The following is a 14,166-nucleotide window of genomic DNA, read 5'->3' as shown; positions in this document are numbered from 1 at the left end:
CCGCCGCGGCCGCTCCCGTACGGGGTCTCCCCGCGAGCCCGCGCGGGCGCCCATTGGCCGGCACCGCCCTCCCCCCGCCCCCCATTGGCCACCGCCCGCCGCGCTCCCCCTCCCCCCTCCCCACAGGGGGCGGGGCCGCCGCGGGGGCGGAGCCCTCCCCGCCCCTCCCCCGCGCGCGCCAGGGCCGCCCTCGCCCGCCATTGGCCGCGCCGCCCGTCGCTCTCGCCGCACGCGGCGCCCATTGGCTGCGGGGGCGGGCGGGGGGCGGGGCGCGGGGCCGCGGCTGCCGCGCGCGGCCCCTCCCTCGGCAGCCCCTCGGCGGCACCGGCGGGTTCGGCCGCTCGCCCGCCCGCGCCCCCGCCCCGCCCCGCGCGCCCGGCCCGGCCCCGGCACCATGAGCGGTAAGGACGGGCCGGGCCCCGAGCGCCGCGCGGGGCCCCGGGCTCTCTCTCTCTCACACACACACACACAACGCAAGGCGGGCGCCGCGCCCGCCCGCTCGGAGGGGCCAGAGGCGGCCCCGCCCCGCCGGGCCGGGCCGAGGCCCCGCCGGGCCGGGCCTTCGCCCCGCGCCGCGCCCGGGGGGGAAACCTGCCCTTTGGGGGGAGGGACCCGGGGGAGGGGGAAAAGCCTCGGGGGAGGGACCGGGGGGCAGGGATGGGGAGGAGGAGGAGGGGGCGGCGGCGAGGAGGGCCCTGGAATCGTGGCGGGGGTCCCGGGGGATCGGGCGTGGAAGAGGGGGAGAATGGCGGGGGCAGGGTGTGAGCGCAGGTACCGGTGGTTCCCCCCCGCCCGCCATTCCCGGGGAAGGCGCCCGGCGTGGGCGGATGCGGGAGCCGGGGCGGGGGGGCCCGGGAGGGGGGGCCGTGGGAAGGTGTGAGCGGCGGGGGGGGTTTGAGGGGGGGTGTTCAGGGGGTTCGACCCCCCCCCACCCAGCGTGGGAGCTGGAGAGGACCCCCGTAAGGGGGGCTTGGGGTGTGGGCAGGGACCCCCAGGGCCGGGGTGGGGGGTGGCGGAGGATGAGGAGGCTCCTGAGCAGTGAGAGAGGAAGGATTTTGGGGGGAGAAGGGACGGGGCGGGGGGGGGGGGTGTCACAGGGAGCGCGGATGGGGGGGGGAGTTCCAGCCGGGGCATCCCGGGGGCTGGATCCACGGTGCGGGGAATCCCGGGGTGGATCCACGGCGCTGGGGCAGGAGGGAAGGGAAGGGAAGGGGGAGGCCCGGGGAGGACCTCGATGGAAGCCAGGGAGTGTCCCGGGCGGCTGGGGAGGAGCTGGGCCCTGGAGCGGGGCCGGGTCCTCCCCCCCCTGTCCCGCTGCCAGCTCCCCTTTGGCAGCTCCCTCCGCTTCCCAAACCCCTTCCCACCGGCGCTCCGGAGCACATGGTGTGTGTGTGTGTGTCCCCCCCATCCCCAGAGCCCTGCCCGGCTCTCCTGCTCCTCGTGCCCCTTCCCCTGCCCCAAAATGTCTGTAACGCGGGCTGTCGTTCCCCTCCCGCGCAGACCAGGAGAACCCCGAGGAGATGTCGGCGGTGAAGCCCGACAAGGGCGAAGGCGACGCCAGCAGCACCAGCAGCGCCGGCGGCGGGGAGGCCCAGGTCAGTGCGGGGGGTGTGGGGGAGGACAACTGGCCCCTGCCCGGCTCTGCTCAACCCCGGGGAACTCGTGGCAAAGTCCAGGGGCCGGGCCGAGGTGTTTGCTGGGCCCGGCCGAGCGTTTCACCGGGGGAGGAAGAGGAGGAGGGGAGGGTGAGCGCTACCAAGCCTGCGCTGCCCGGGGCTTCCCCTCCTCGTTGACACGCAGTTCCCCTGCTCCCAACTACACCACAGCCCCCATTGGCCCTTCTCCAGGTTGGGGGAGCCCGGGAAGGACCGGCCTTCCCGGGGATTTGTTCTGCTGCAGGGAGATTTCCTGGCTCCGGGGTGGAGGAGCTGTGTTCTTTTGCCTTTCCCTCCCCTTTCCTCCCTCCCAGAGGGCTTTTCCCTGTGGGTTCAGGCCGTCCCGGCCTGACAGCGCTCTGCCTGGCAGTTGTATTTTTCCGGCTATGGGTGGGTTCGCTCAGGAAGGAGTGTTTATCTTTTCCGAGTACACTCCTCCCTGCTTTCTCTTTTAAGTTTTTTTTGTTTCCCCTTTTTTTTTTTTTTTTTTCCCACTTCGGGCCTGCCCCTGGGGCCGCCTCCCTCCTCCTCTCCGTGTAACTCCTCCTCTCCTTCCCAGGAGTCGCAGCCTTCCCCGCTGGCCCTGCTGGCAGCCACCTGCAGCCGCATCGAATCTCCCAACGAGAACTCCAACAGCTCCCAGGGCCAGCAAGGCGGGAGCGGGGAGCTCGACCTGAACGCGGCCGCCGCCCAGATCGCCCAGTCTGCCAACGGCTGGCAGATCATCTCGGCGGGCTCCAGCACCCCCACGGGCTCCAAGGAGCCGGGCAGCAACGGCAGCAATGGCAGCGGTGACGCCTCCAAGAGCCGCCCGGTGAGCGCGGGGCCGTACGTGGTCACCTCCGCCTCGGGCCTGCAGAACCAGCAGGTGCTCACGGGCCTGCCGGGAGTCATCCCCAACATCCAGTACCAGGTGATCCCCCAGTTCCAGACCATAGACGGGCAGCAGCTGCAGTTTGCCACCACCCCTGCCCAGGTGAACGTGCAGCAGGATGCCTCCGGGCAGCTCCAGATCATCCCCGGCTCCAACCAGCAGATCATCACGAGCCGCGCGGGGAGCAGCAACCTCATCGCCATGCCCAACCTGCTGCAGCAGGCAGTGCCCATCCAGGGCGTGGGCCTGGCCAACAACAGCCTCTCCGGGCAGACCCAGTACGTGGCCAACGTGCCCGTGGCCCTGAACGGCAACATCACCTTGCTGCCGGTCAACAGCGTGGCCGCCAGCCTGGCGCCCACGTCCCAGACGGGCACCCTGAGCAGCTCGGGCTCCCCGGACAGCAGCTCCCAGCCGGCCACCTCGGGTGCCACCAGCAGCTCTGCCAGCACGGCCTCGTCCCAGGCCAGCTCGGGCGCCTTCTTCACCAACGCCAACAGCTACTCCACCACCACCACCACCAGTAACGTGGGGGTCATGAATTTCTCCACCAGCGCCACGGTGGGAACCAATTCGCAGGCACAGACGCCCCAGAGGGCCAGCAGTGTCCCGAGCTCGGACTCCCTGCAGAGCCCCGTGTCCGGGGTGGCTCTGCAGCCGGGGCAGCAGAAGGAGGGGGATCAGAGCCAGCAGTCACAGCAGCAGCAGCAGCAGCAGATCCTGATCCAGCCCCAGCTGGTCCAAGGAGGGCAGACAATCCAGGCCCTCCAGACCACCCCGCTCTCCGGCCAGACCTTTGCCACTCAAGCCATCTCCCAGGACGCCCTGCAGAACCTGCAGCTCCAAGCTGTCCCCAACTCCGGCCCCATCATCATCCGCACGCCCACGGTGGGTCCCAACGGGCAGGTGAGCTGGCAGACCATCCAGCTCCAGAACCTGCAGGTGCAGAACCCCCAGGCCCAGACAATCACCTTGGCCCCCATGCAGGGAGTGTCGCTGGGGCAGACGGGCAGCACCAGCACCACGCTGACCCCCATCGCCTCCCTCCCCAGCGGCACCGTCACCGTCAACGCTGCCCAGCTCTCCTCCGTGCCGGGCCTCCAGACTATTAACCTCAGTGCCTTGGGAGCATCCGGGATCCAGGTGCACCAGCTGCAGGGGCTGCCCCTGGCCATCGCCAACGCCCCTGGTGAGTGCTTTGGTTCCTGTTTGTAGCCAGGCAGAGGAAGGTGAGGGGGAAGTGGCGTCACCCGGCCGGGTTCAGCCACGTCTGAGCCGTGCCAGGGCTGGGCTGGGGGTGGTCGGTGCCAAATGGAGTTGGCATCTGGGCTGGCTTCCTCCCTCTGGAGGAAGTATGAAAGCTCTGTGGATCACCACAAGGCACTAAAAGTCTTTTTTTTTGGGGGGGGGAGTTTCTGAGCTAATTAACTCTTGGTTTGAGTGAAGAGGGAGGAGGTGGCTGTGAGGGGGAAGGTAGGGGGGCAAAGGGCATGTGTGGGTTTGTGTGAGGCCACTGTCCTGCCCTAATGGCCACCCAGGGGGTCTCGAGTCAGGGCTGAAGGGAGAACCCGAGTCCAGCTCAGCTCCTCAGCTGAGCCTGAGGAAAGAGTCAGGGCCGTAGAAAACTCGGGATTAACTGAAAACCCCGTCAAAACAAACACAGTCACGAAGCTGCGGGGAATTTCCGCACAGGGGAGGAAGAAAGGGCACAAAGTGAAGCGTCCGGGTGCTGCTGCAGGACACCATGACCTCCTCATGGTCCCGTGGGCACAGGGCACCCTGCTCAGATCCCCCTGGATCTGTTCCATCGCCTCCCACTGCCCGGGAAGGGGGGACATGTGGGTGTGGGGAGTGAGCTGGAGGCTGCTTGGCTTCCCTTGGAGGGGCCGTGCCTGGAGTCCGAGGGGCCGTGAGCTCCCTCCACGGAAGGAATCGGTTCTGGGAAGGCTCTCTGCTTGCTTTTCCACTGTTTTCCTTGGGTTTTTTGTTGGTTTTTTTTTTTTGTTCTGGCTCTGGCTAAGAGGGCTGTTGCTGGATTTAGTCACAGCTGAGAGGCAGCAGAAAATGTTGCTCAATCCAACTCGTGCTCCCCTCTCGCGAGAGGCGGCGGCTGCTGCTCTCCCGGGGTTGTTTTGCAGCATTATTTTGGGCCGTTGCTACAGCAGCTTGGCTCGCAGGCATCCACGGGTTACTACAGCCCGGGATTAGCCTGATCCTTGGATTTCCCCGAGCAGAGAGACCCGCGAGGGGCTGGACCCGGAGGGGGGTGACGCCCGTGGCCTCTTTGATCCGTGGGGATGCAGGGGAGAGTTGGGGGTCTGTGTGTGGTTTCCCCCCGTGCCTGGGGCTGCTCACGCCGAGGCCGAGCTTGTTCCTTGTTTTGAAGGCGCTGGAGAAACGCATGGGCGAGTCCCAGTTCCTGTATTCGTGCCTGGCTCTGCCCCCCGGAGGTGGGACAGGGAGGAACGTTCTAGAGACCACCCATCCAACGCGCTCACGCTGGGGAGCTGCCACCTCCTCCCCCTCCTCCTCCTCCTCCTCCTTCTCCTTCTCCTCCCCCTCCTCCTCCTCCCCCTCCTGCTGCTGAACAGCGGCGTGTTCAGCCCTTGATCCGCAGTGACGAATTCCCAGCCTGGCTCTGCCCCAGCCCCGAGGACGCGAAGTGACGCTCACAGCTCACGCTGCTCACGCTCTGCCGTGACGTGCTGACATTTGAAAAGCCAGAGCAGGGGTTCCAGGCGTTCTTTTGGGGGGCACCCAGCTCGGTGGGATGGTCCGGGAGGCTCCTGGGATGAGACGGTGGAAGCTGTGGCCAGGACAAGCTTCCTGGTGCCGATCCAGCAACAGGATTTACGTGGTTTGACTCCAGGCTGGAGGAGTTTTTTTCCAGTCAGACGTGGCGATGAGTCCCTTTGTCCCCCAGCCCCTCTCCAGGAGGTGCTGAACCCCCCTGGACCTGGGTCCATCCCACCAGGGGCTGTGAGTGCGGGTCCCTCCCAGTGGGAATTTGAGAGAGCAGTTTGTTCCCAACACTGCCCGTCGTCCAAATCCCCAAGTGTTTTCCGTGTGGAGCCTCCCCAGTGGTTGTGAGTTCGCCCCACATGTGCTGGAACTTTCTGCTTGAGGCAAAGAGTTGGGAGGGATTTTTGTAGCAGAAAATGCTCCTCTGTTTCCAGGGGAGGAGAATGGAAAACGAGTCCCAGGCTTGCTGGGCAGGGGAGACTGTAGCTGGTCTTGGATCCTGCAGTGTGTTCTGAGGTGGTGGGTGGGAAACAAGGGTGCGTGGCAAGGGCTGTGGTGGTCCCAGCTGTCCCTCTGGGTTGGCAGTGCCACATCTCCTGCCCCTTCCTGCAAACCTGCCAGAGCTCAGCTCATCCTCCTTGGGGTCTGCAGCCTCTCCATGACCCCTCTCCTGACCCCACTCTGTGGATGGAGGGCTGTGTCTCCCAGCCCTGCAGGAGTTCAAGGGCAGTTGCTGGTGACATTTCTGCTTTTAACTTTCCTTTTGGCAAAGGAAAGAGCCCCCCCAGGAGAAAATGACACCCAAAAAGGGCTTTAAAACTCAGCTTTTTTGCTCCCTGGGCGTGAGGCAGAGCCGATGGAACTCAGCGTCTGTGCTAATGAGGTGGCTTGAAGGCTGATTCCTCCTCCTCCTCCTCCTCAGCCGGGCTGGAAGGAGGCACAGGAAGGTCTGTGACTGTCAGGGGCTGGTATGTGGGCGAACAGGCCCTGCAGCCGGCTCTGCTCCGAGGGGAAGGCGCCCGCAGAGCCAGGGAGGGGATTTCCTGGGCTGGCAGTGCCCCAAAACCCGCCCCGGGGTTGGTGCCAGCGCTCCCCACACGGGGTGGGCACCAGGCCTGGCCTGGGTGAGGGACGGGGGCTCTGGGGGTGTGCTGGGCACTGGTGGGGGCTGGAACACCGGGACCCCTTAGTGGGGCTGTGAGGCAGGAGAGCAGCGTCACCCCAAAGTCACCCCAATGTCACCACGAGCCCGCTCAGGGAGGGGACGTCCTGCATGGGCAGGGGGGGTGGCAGGGAGTTTGTGACACCGGGGTTTCTCTTCTCCTTTTACCGTAGGGAGGAGGAGGCTGTTCTTAGCTCCATGTCCATGTAGTGCTGGTGGCTCTGTCCTCGTGTCCCTGCCCCTGGCTGAGGTGTGTGCTGGGTAAACCTGGCTGGTGATTTCCCTTGAGCTCAGCCCTGGAGTTAAACCCCCTTGTTTTGGGGGCACTAAAGGATGTTTGATTCTGGGGGTGGATGGAGCTGGTGGGTGCCTGGAGCACTGGTGGGACTTGGGGGGTGCCCCTGCCCAGGGATGTGTGGGTAGGACGAGCTCCTTTCCAAGGCTCGGGATGGAGGCTGTGGGAGAATCGAGGGCTGCCCTGAAAGGAAAAAAAACCTCCACAGGGGAAGTAACCCTTGGGAATGTGTTCACCAAACACATCCTGGCTCTCTGCTGCCACTTTGTCCTTCCAGGGCTCTTCCCAGAGTCAGGCCACTGGCACAAAGACCTGATTGTTTCCTGTTTTCTGTTTTTAAGGGCAGCTTTGTAGCAGGGCCTTGATGAGACAACTGCATGGCATGGAGTGTGGAGGGGAGGGGAAAATGGGAATCAAGCCCTGACAGGATCTCTCCGTGACGTGCCGTTGCTTTGTTTCACTGCGCCCATGACATCACGTCAGAAAATAGTCATATTGTGAAACTTCCTCCTCTAAATTCCAGCCCAGCTGGACTTTACATCCCCTCTGGATTCCTTGACTGACCTCTCTCCCTGTCGTTTACAGGAGGACGGACACAAATCCCGAGAGATCCCAGGGTTTGCTTGGGAAAAGGGGATGATCCCGACAGAGGCTGTGTTAACGCAGTGCAGCTTTGTCCTGGGGAGGTTGTGCCCTACAAAAAATCCCTGTGACTCTTGGGCTTCATGGGGCAGCCCTGATCCTCTTTCTCCTGCTTTTCCTTGTCTTTCTCCTCCTCCTGCTCCAGGCCAGGGCTCGGCTCGGGGCTGGGAGCGGGTTGGCAGCCGCGCCGGTCGGACGGGTCGGGTGCCGCGCACCCACCCCATGACTCCTCCCGGGAGAGGTCCCTGTCCTGGCTCCGGCCCGTCTGCCGGGCCCTGATCTGCCCCTTTCTTTTATCTGTGCCCACCCCAGCCCTGCTGGAGCCCCATCCTTATCGCCCCGTGCAGGAGCCGCATCCTGGCTCCCGGGGCTGGGGGAGTTTCCATGTGGCTCCTTTCTAGACAGTCGGCTCCCACCTCCAACTGGCTCCCTATCCCATCCCAGGATGCCTGGGTTAGATGCTGTGAGTGATACAGGACAGATTCCTCCTCTGTGGAGGGATGTGATTAAAAACTCAGGATCTGTGGCTCAGAGAAGCATCTGCCCTTGGCTGCAGTGGGTGAGAGGCATCTGGAGGTTCAGGTGTGGTGGGAGAGGCCTGCTGGGCTTCTTCTCCCATGGGAATCACCCTTGTCCTCCTTCCTTTCATACTCCTCACTCAGGGATTTTTCTCTTTACCTCCCCTGGTGTTTTTGGGGTGGTTTGGTGGGACCTGCCTGTGAAGGCTACGGCAAGACCAGAGGCTTCATCCCGGTTTTGTGACAGTCCAGACAGGAATTAAGAGAGCAAAGGAGCTCCGTCTGTCAGTCTGCAGCACAACAAAGGTGTGTGGCAAGTCCTGGAGGATTCAGGGATGTCACAAAGTGGACAAGGTGATTCCCTACCTCACTCTTGACCCATCAGCTCCAGCCCTATTTATTCCCTCTCCAAAGGAAGTGTCATTTTTCGTGACGCACAGAAACCTCTGGCAATTACAGGAGTTGTCCAACTGGCTGGTGACTTCTCAAGTCATGAACCCCCAAATTAAAGCACAATTACTCGAAGGGCTGCAGGCTCCCAACCTGCCCCATCCTCGTGCAGCTGGGCCCTGTGTTCCCTGAGCTCCGAGGACTCGCTGAGTTTACATGAATGAGCTTCTAGTGCAGATTAACTCATTTTGCAAATCATTCAGGAAATCAGACGAGTCAAAAAATCAAGGGGATGTCACTCCAAGCCCAGTTTTTGTCCCTTGGTGCAGCTTGGTTGTCTTTGCTCTCTGTGTGGAGCAGCTCTGGGATGTCCTGTGGGGAGAGCAGTGAGCAGACACCCCGAAAACCGGGGAGGAAAAGGGGAGAATTTGAGTTGTGAGCTAGAAAACGTGAGTTTTTGGAGGTTTTTTCCAGCTCACTCGTGGCTGGCATCCATCCCAAGGGGAGACATGCCAAGAGGTTGAGGGTTCCCTGAGTTTTCTTCCCTTTCTTTTCGCCTTAAAACTTCCTTGTGCCTGGAAGCCACGTCGTGCATGGTGACAACTCCCCCCCCTCGTCCTCTCCTGCCTCTGCCCTGGCACGGCTGCCAGTGGTGCAGAGTTTGCACAAGGAGCCCTGGTTTGTTGGTTTTGGGTTTTATTTCCAGCTCTTCCCCTAAAAATGAACGTGGGGTCTGTTTCCCCTTTCCTGAGGTCGCCTGGGGTGGATGTGAAAGCTCCTCTCTCTCCTCTCCACCGGGCATTTCTCGCCTCCTGTTAGTTTGCTAAATAAAGCGACCAAACCGAAGCTTTTTTCCTCTTAGCAGCAGGTAGGAGACAAGGAAAGCCTTGTCTGGAGAGAATTCCCAAGCCAAGGCTCTGGGGTTTGGGGTTTTTAGTGGGAGATCAGCAAACTGCCCCGTTTCTGGGGGGGTCTCAGAGGTCCCCATCCCGTGCTGGCAGAGCAGGGCTGGGTTCAGGAGCTGGAATCAGTTCCTATCTCACGCCTTCCCAAACTCCCTCTTTCCTCCCCAGGCTTTTCCAAGGATTAACCCCCCCCTCCTTGCTCCATGAATATATTTTTGCAGGGCTTTGCTGACCTGAGCATGGAGCAGGGGCCTGGGAGCCTCCAGGGAAGCTTTAGTCTTAGCAGTGATGTGTATTAGTGGGGATAATAAACATGAATTATCCAGCTTTCCCCTGAACCTGCCATATCCTGGAGACTTGGGCTCTCCTGGTCAGTGAGGGATGATCCCTGCACGTCTGGGATCTGCCTTCCCTCCCCATCATGTCTTTATACCTTGATGAGATGCAGCCAGAGATTACCAGCGGGAGGATTTGGGTTTGTTCCCCTCCTCCTGACGTGCCAACAGGCTGGAAAACGCCGCGTGGGCTTTTGCATGTTTGAGGATTGAAGCCATTCCAAGGCGTCAGGGCTGGATTCTCGCCCTCCCCGGTGTATTTTTGGGAGAGAACGTGTGTTTTCTCCTTCCTTTTTCCAGCAGCTCTTCCCGGCTGGGGGGGAAATCTCTAATCCGTGGCTGTAACAAGCTGTCGGCGTTGGCTTAGAAAGCTTAAAACCCCCTCCCTGGTTCCCTCCATGCTGGGGTTTGACTGTAAACACATCCCAGGAGCTGGGGGGGGGGGCACACTGGAAAGATTTTGTCCTAAAATTGCTAAACTTGAATGTGGCTGCTGAGGTACAGGAGGGCTCAGCCGAAGATCTCCGGGTGAGGCTTAAAATTGTGTCACCATCAGAGGGACAGTTTCCTCCTCCCTGGGGTGGCATCAGGCAGCCAGGCCTGGCCTGGGACAATATTCCTGTGCATCCTGGGGCTGTGGGGTGAGGGCTGGAGCCAGAGCTCCAAGTCACAGGCTGTGGTTCAACCAAGTGTTTCCCCCTCCCCTGAGTGACCAGAGGGGACTGAAGGGGACCATCTGCAGGGATATATGGATTTTACGTGTGCTTTGACACGGGATACTGGGGCATGGACACGTGATGACATCTTGGATGGCATCCCAGCTGCTCCCTGTGCCCTGTGACGTGGCCAGACCCGAGTCAGGCTCTGCTCCCTGGTTGGTGCTTTGATCTGGGATTGCTTCGGTCCTCGACAGCAAAGGGCTCACCCAGCACTGCCTTTTTCCCAGGAAATCCTGATGCCTGTGCACTCGGGGGCAGAGCAGCCAGCCCTAATGCCAGACCTCCTCTCTCCCAGGTGAGGAACGTGCCATAACTCTGATGGAACCTCCCATTCTCTTCCAGGTGACCACGGAGCTCAGCTGGGTCTGCACGGTGCCAGTGGGGACGGGCTGGGGGACGAGAGCGCAGCGGTGGAGGAGGGAGAGACCAGCCCCGACCCACAGCCCCAGCAGGGACGGAAACCACGGAGGGAAGCCTGTACCTGTCCCTACTGCAAAGAAGGAGAGGGCAGGTGAGCTGCCTCCCCATGGATCCAGCATCCCCAGTGGAATTATTTAGCTTGGAAGGTGCCCCTGAGGTCACCGAGTCCGGCTGTTCCCCCGGCGCTGCCAAGGCCACTACTAACCCATGTCCCCAAGTGCCACATCCCCATCTCCACCTGGGCACCCCCAGGTCTTTTTGCAGCTTTCCAGCTGCAATTGCCCATCCCTGGAGTGTTCCATGGGACTGTTGTGACCCAAGGGCAGGACCCAGCACATGGCCTGGTTGAACCTCACACTGTGGGCCTAATCCCGTTGATCCCGTGGCTCTGGCCAGTCCTGATCCCTCTGCAGAGCCCTCCAGCAGATCCACATCCCCCCAGCTCACTGTCACCTGTTTTAAGACAAAAAGAAAGAGAAGCACAACCAAGGAGTCCCCCAACCTCTCAGCATGTCTCCCCTTGGGATGGACGCCAGCCACGAGTGAGCCGGAAAAAACCTCCCAAAACTCACATTTTCCAGCTCACAACTCAAATTCTCACCTTTTCCTCCCCAGTCTTCAGGGTGTCTGCTCACTGCTCTCCCCACAGGACACGCCAGAGCTGCTCCACACAGAGAGCAAAGACAATTAGGCTGCACCAAGGGACAAAAATCGGGTTTGGAGAGACATCCCTTGATTTTTCACTCATCCAGACTTTTCTTGACTCAGACGGAGCAGAGCTCGGTTTCTCCCTCCAAGGGACGGGTCTAACTCTTCCCCCTTCTTTTTTGTTTTTTAACAGGAGCTCTGGGGATCCAGGTAAAAAGAAGCAGCACATCTGCCACATCCCGGGCTGCGGGAAGGTGTACGGGAAGACCTCTCACCTGCGGGCTCACCTGCGGTGGCACACGGGCGAGAGGCCCTTCATCTGCACGTGGGTGCTGTGCGGGAAGCGCTTCACCCGCTCCGACGAGCTGCAGCGGCACAAGCGCACGCACACAGGTAGGGCCCGGGGGGCTGGTGGGGGTCCTGGCACTCCAGGGAATCCTGGAATCTCCCGGTGATATCCGCTCCCGACTCCCGGCCTCGTGCGGGACAGCCCCGGCAATACCACGCCCAATCCCAAAAACCCAAACCCCTGAGTTGTGCAAACCCCAAGATGAGCTCAGGAGGTTGGTGATAACACCGAGGTTGTGGGTTCAGTCCCTCACTCAGGAGGTGGATTTTGGTGATCCTTGTGGGGCTCCCCCAACTCAGTATTCTGTGAAATTACGTCTCTGAAACTCTCGTGCGTCCCCAGGGAGCCTGTCCAGTGCCACACCACTCTCAGGGGGAAGAACCTTTTCCTAAAATCCCATCTAGCTTCCCCATCCCCTCAGGGTCCCTTAACCCCTCTCCCTCCCAAGTGACCCCGGCCACGATCCCAAAAACCCAAACCCCCTGGTTGTGCAAACCCTGAGATGAGCTCAGGAGGTTGGTGATAACACCGAGGTTGTGGGTTCAGTCCCTCACTCAGGAGGTGGATTTTGGTGATCCTTGTGGGGCTCCCCCAACTCAGTATTCTGTGAAATTACATCTCTGAAACTCTCGTGCGTCCCCCAGGAGCCTGTCCAGTGCCACACCACTCTCAGGGGGAAGAACCTTTTCCTAAAATCCCATCTAGCTTCTCCATTCCCCCAGGGTCCCTTAACTCTTCTCCCTCCCAAGTGACCCCGGCCACGATCCCAAAAACCCAAACCCCTGGGTTGTGCAAACCCTGAGATGAGCTCAGGAGGTTGGTGATAACACCGGCTTGTGGGTTCAGTCCCTCACTCAGGAGGTGGATTTTGGTGATCCTTGTGGAGCTCCTCCAACTCAGTATTCTGTGAAATTATATCTCTGAAACTCTCATGCGTCCCCAGGGAGCCTGTCCAGTGCCACACCACTTTTAGGGGGAAGAACCTTTTCCCAAAATCCCATCTAGCTTCCCCATCCCCCCAGGGTCCCTTAACTCCTCTCCCTCCCAAGTGACCCCGGCCACGATCCCAAAAACCCAAACCCCCGGGTTGTGCAAACCCTGAGATGAGCTCAGGAGGTTGGTGATAACACCGAGGTTGTGGGTTCAGTCCCTCACTCAGGAGGTGGATTTTGATGATCCTTGTGGAGCTCCTCCAACTCAATATTCTGTGAAATTACATCTCTGAAACTCTCGTGCGTCCCCAGGGAGCCTGTCCAGTGCCCCACCACTCTCAGGGGGAAGAACCTTTTCCTAAAATCCCATCTAGCTTCCCCATCCCCTCAGGGTCCCTTAACCCCTCTCCCTCCCAAGTGACCCCGGCCACGATCCCAAAAACCCAACCCCAGGAGTGTTGTGCAAACCCTGAGATGAGCTCAGGAGGTTGGTGATAACACTGAGGTTGTGGGTTCAGTCCCTCACTCAGGAGGTGGATTTTGGTGATCCTTGTGGGGCCCTTCCAACTCAATATTCTGTGAAGTTACGTCTCTGAAATGTTCCTTGAGCTGTTGCATCCCCAGGGAGCCCGTCCAGTGCCCCACCACTCTCAGGGGGAAGAACCTTTTCCCAAAATCCCATCTAGCTTCCCCCCGGGATCCCTCACCCCCCCCTTCTCCCTCCCTTTCCCAGGGGAGAAGAAATTCGCCTGCCCGGAGTGCCCCAAACGCTTCATGCGCAGCGACCACCTCTCCAAGCACATCAAGACCCACCAGAACAAGAAGGGAGGTGCCACCAATGTGGCCATGAACGTCTCGGCCGTCCCCATGGACACGGCGGCCTCGGCCGAGGGCAACGGCGGGGCCACGCCCTCGGCCCTCATCGCCACCAACATGGTGGCCATGGAGGCCATTTGCCCCGAGGGCATCGCCCGCCTGGCCAGCAGTGGCATCAACGTCATGCAGGTGGCCGACCTTCAGTCCATCAACATCAGCGGCAACGGCTTCTGAGCCCGGAGCCGCCGGAGCCGCCGGAGCGCGGCCGTCACGGCGAGGGGCCCTCGGCGCCTCCAGCACTAACCCCCCGACCAGGATCGCTGCCACCTCCGGGGCCGCCGACCACATTCGAAGGCCAGAGCTATATATATATATTTTTTAATTTCGGCTTGACCTTATTATTATTTTTTTTTTTTTTTTCGGCCCTTCTTCCCCTTTCCCTTCTCCCTTTCCTCCCTCCCCGCCCCGCCCGAGGTTCCGTCGCCCTCGCAGCCGCCGTCGGCGCCTTCATGCCTTGGTAAAAAAAAAAAAAAAAAAAAAAAAAAAAAAAAAAAAGAGAGAAAAGCAGAAAAAAAAATTCCGTGATCCTTTTAGCAAAAAAAAAAAAAAAAAACCACAAAAAAACCAAAAGAAAAACCCAACAGAGATGCCGACAAAACGAGGACACACACACACACACACACACACGAAAAGAAAAAAAAAAAAAACAACAAAAAAACAAAAGCAAAAAAAAAAAAGAGAAAAGATTCTATATTATTATTATA

At 60.6% G+C, this 14,166-nt stretch overlaps 1 protein-coding gene across 3 annotated transcripts; it reads left to right on the top strand.

Annotated features, from left to right (window-relative positions):
- The first annotated feature begins 308 nt into the window (after positions 1-308).
- Positions 309-13,967, top strand: SP1 (Sp1 transcription factor). Of its 3 annotated transcripts, none has more exons than XM_032713578.1 (6): positions 309-401; positions 1,501-1,595; positions 2,215-3,718; positions 10,580-10,748; positions 11,499-11,698; positions 13,320-13,967. In XM_032713578.1, the coding sequence occupies exons 1-6, from the start codon at positions 395-397 to the stop codon at positions 13,634-13,636; spliced, it is 2,292 nt and encodes a 763-aa protein (XP_032569469.1). In that variant the 5' UTR covers positions 309-394; the 3' UTR covers positions 13,637-13,967. The 3 variants fall into 3 exon arrangements, with proteins under 3 accessions (XP_032569469.1, XP_032569470.1, XP_032569468.1); XM_032713579.1 differs by lacking the exon at positions 309-401 and adding an exon at positions 655-771; XM_032713577.1 differs by lacking the exon at positions 309-401 and adding an exon at positions 881-1,383.
- The last annotated feature ends 199 nt before the right edge of the window (positions 13,968-14,166 follow it).

This window comes from Chiroxiphia lanceolata, chromosome 30, assembly GCF_009829145.1.
Source record: "Chiroxiphia lanceolata isolate bChiLan1 chromosome 30, bChiLan1.pri, whole genome shotgun sequence".
In the NCBI taxonomy this organism is placed as follows: domain Eukaryota; kingdom Metazoa; phylum Chordata; class Aves; order Passeriformes; family Pipridae; genus Chiroxiphia; species Chiroxiphia lanceolata.
Note: the sequence above shows the minus strand (reverse complement) of the source record. Positions and strands in the feature narration are given on the sequence as shown.

Excerpts from the sequence above, each read along its gene's own strand:
- SP1 (XM_032713577.1), top strand. The coding sequence starts at position 1,020 with ATGAGGAGGCTCCTGAGCAGTGAGAGAGGAAGGATTTTGGGGGGAGAA. Across the intron at positions 1,596-2,214 it reads CCGGCGGCGGGGAGGCCCAG|GAGTCGCAGCCTTCCCCGCT; the intron begins GTCAGTGCGGGG and ends TCTCCTTCCCAG. Across the intron at positions 3,719-10,579 it reads GGCCATCGCCAACGCCCCTG|GTGACCACGGAGCTCAGCTG; the intron begins GTGAGTGCTTTG and ends ATTCTCTTCCAG.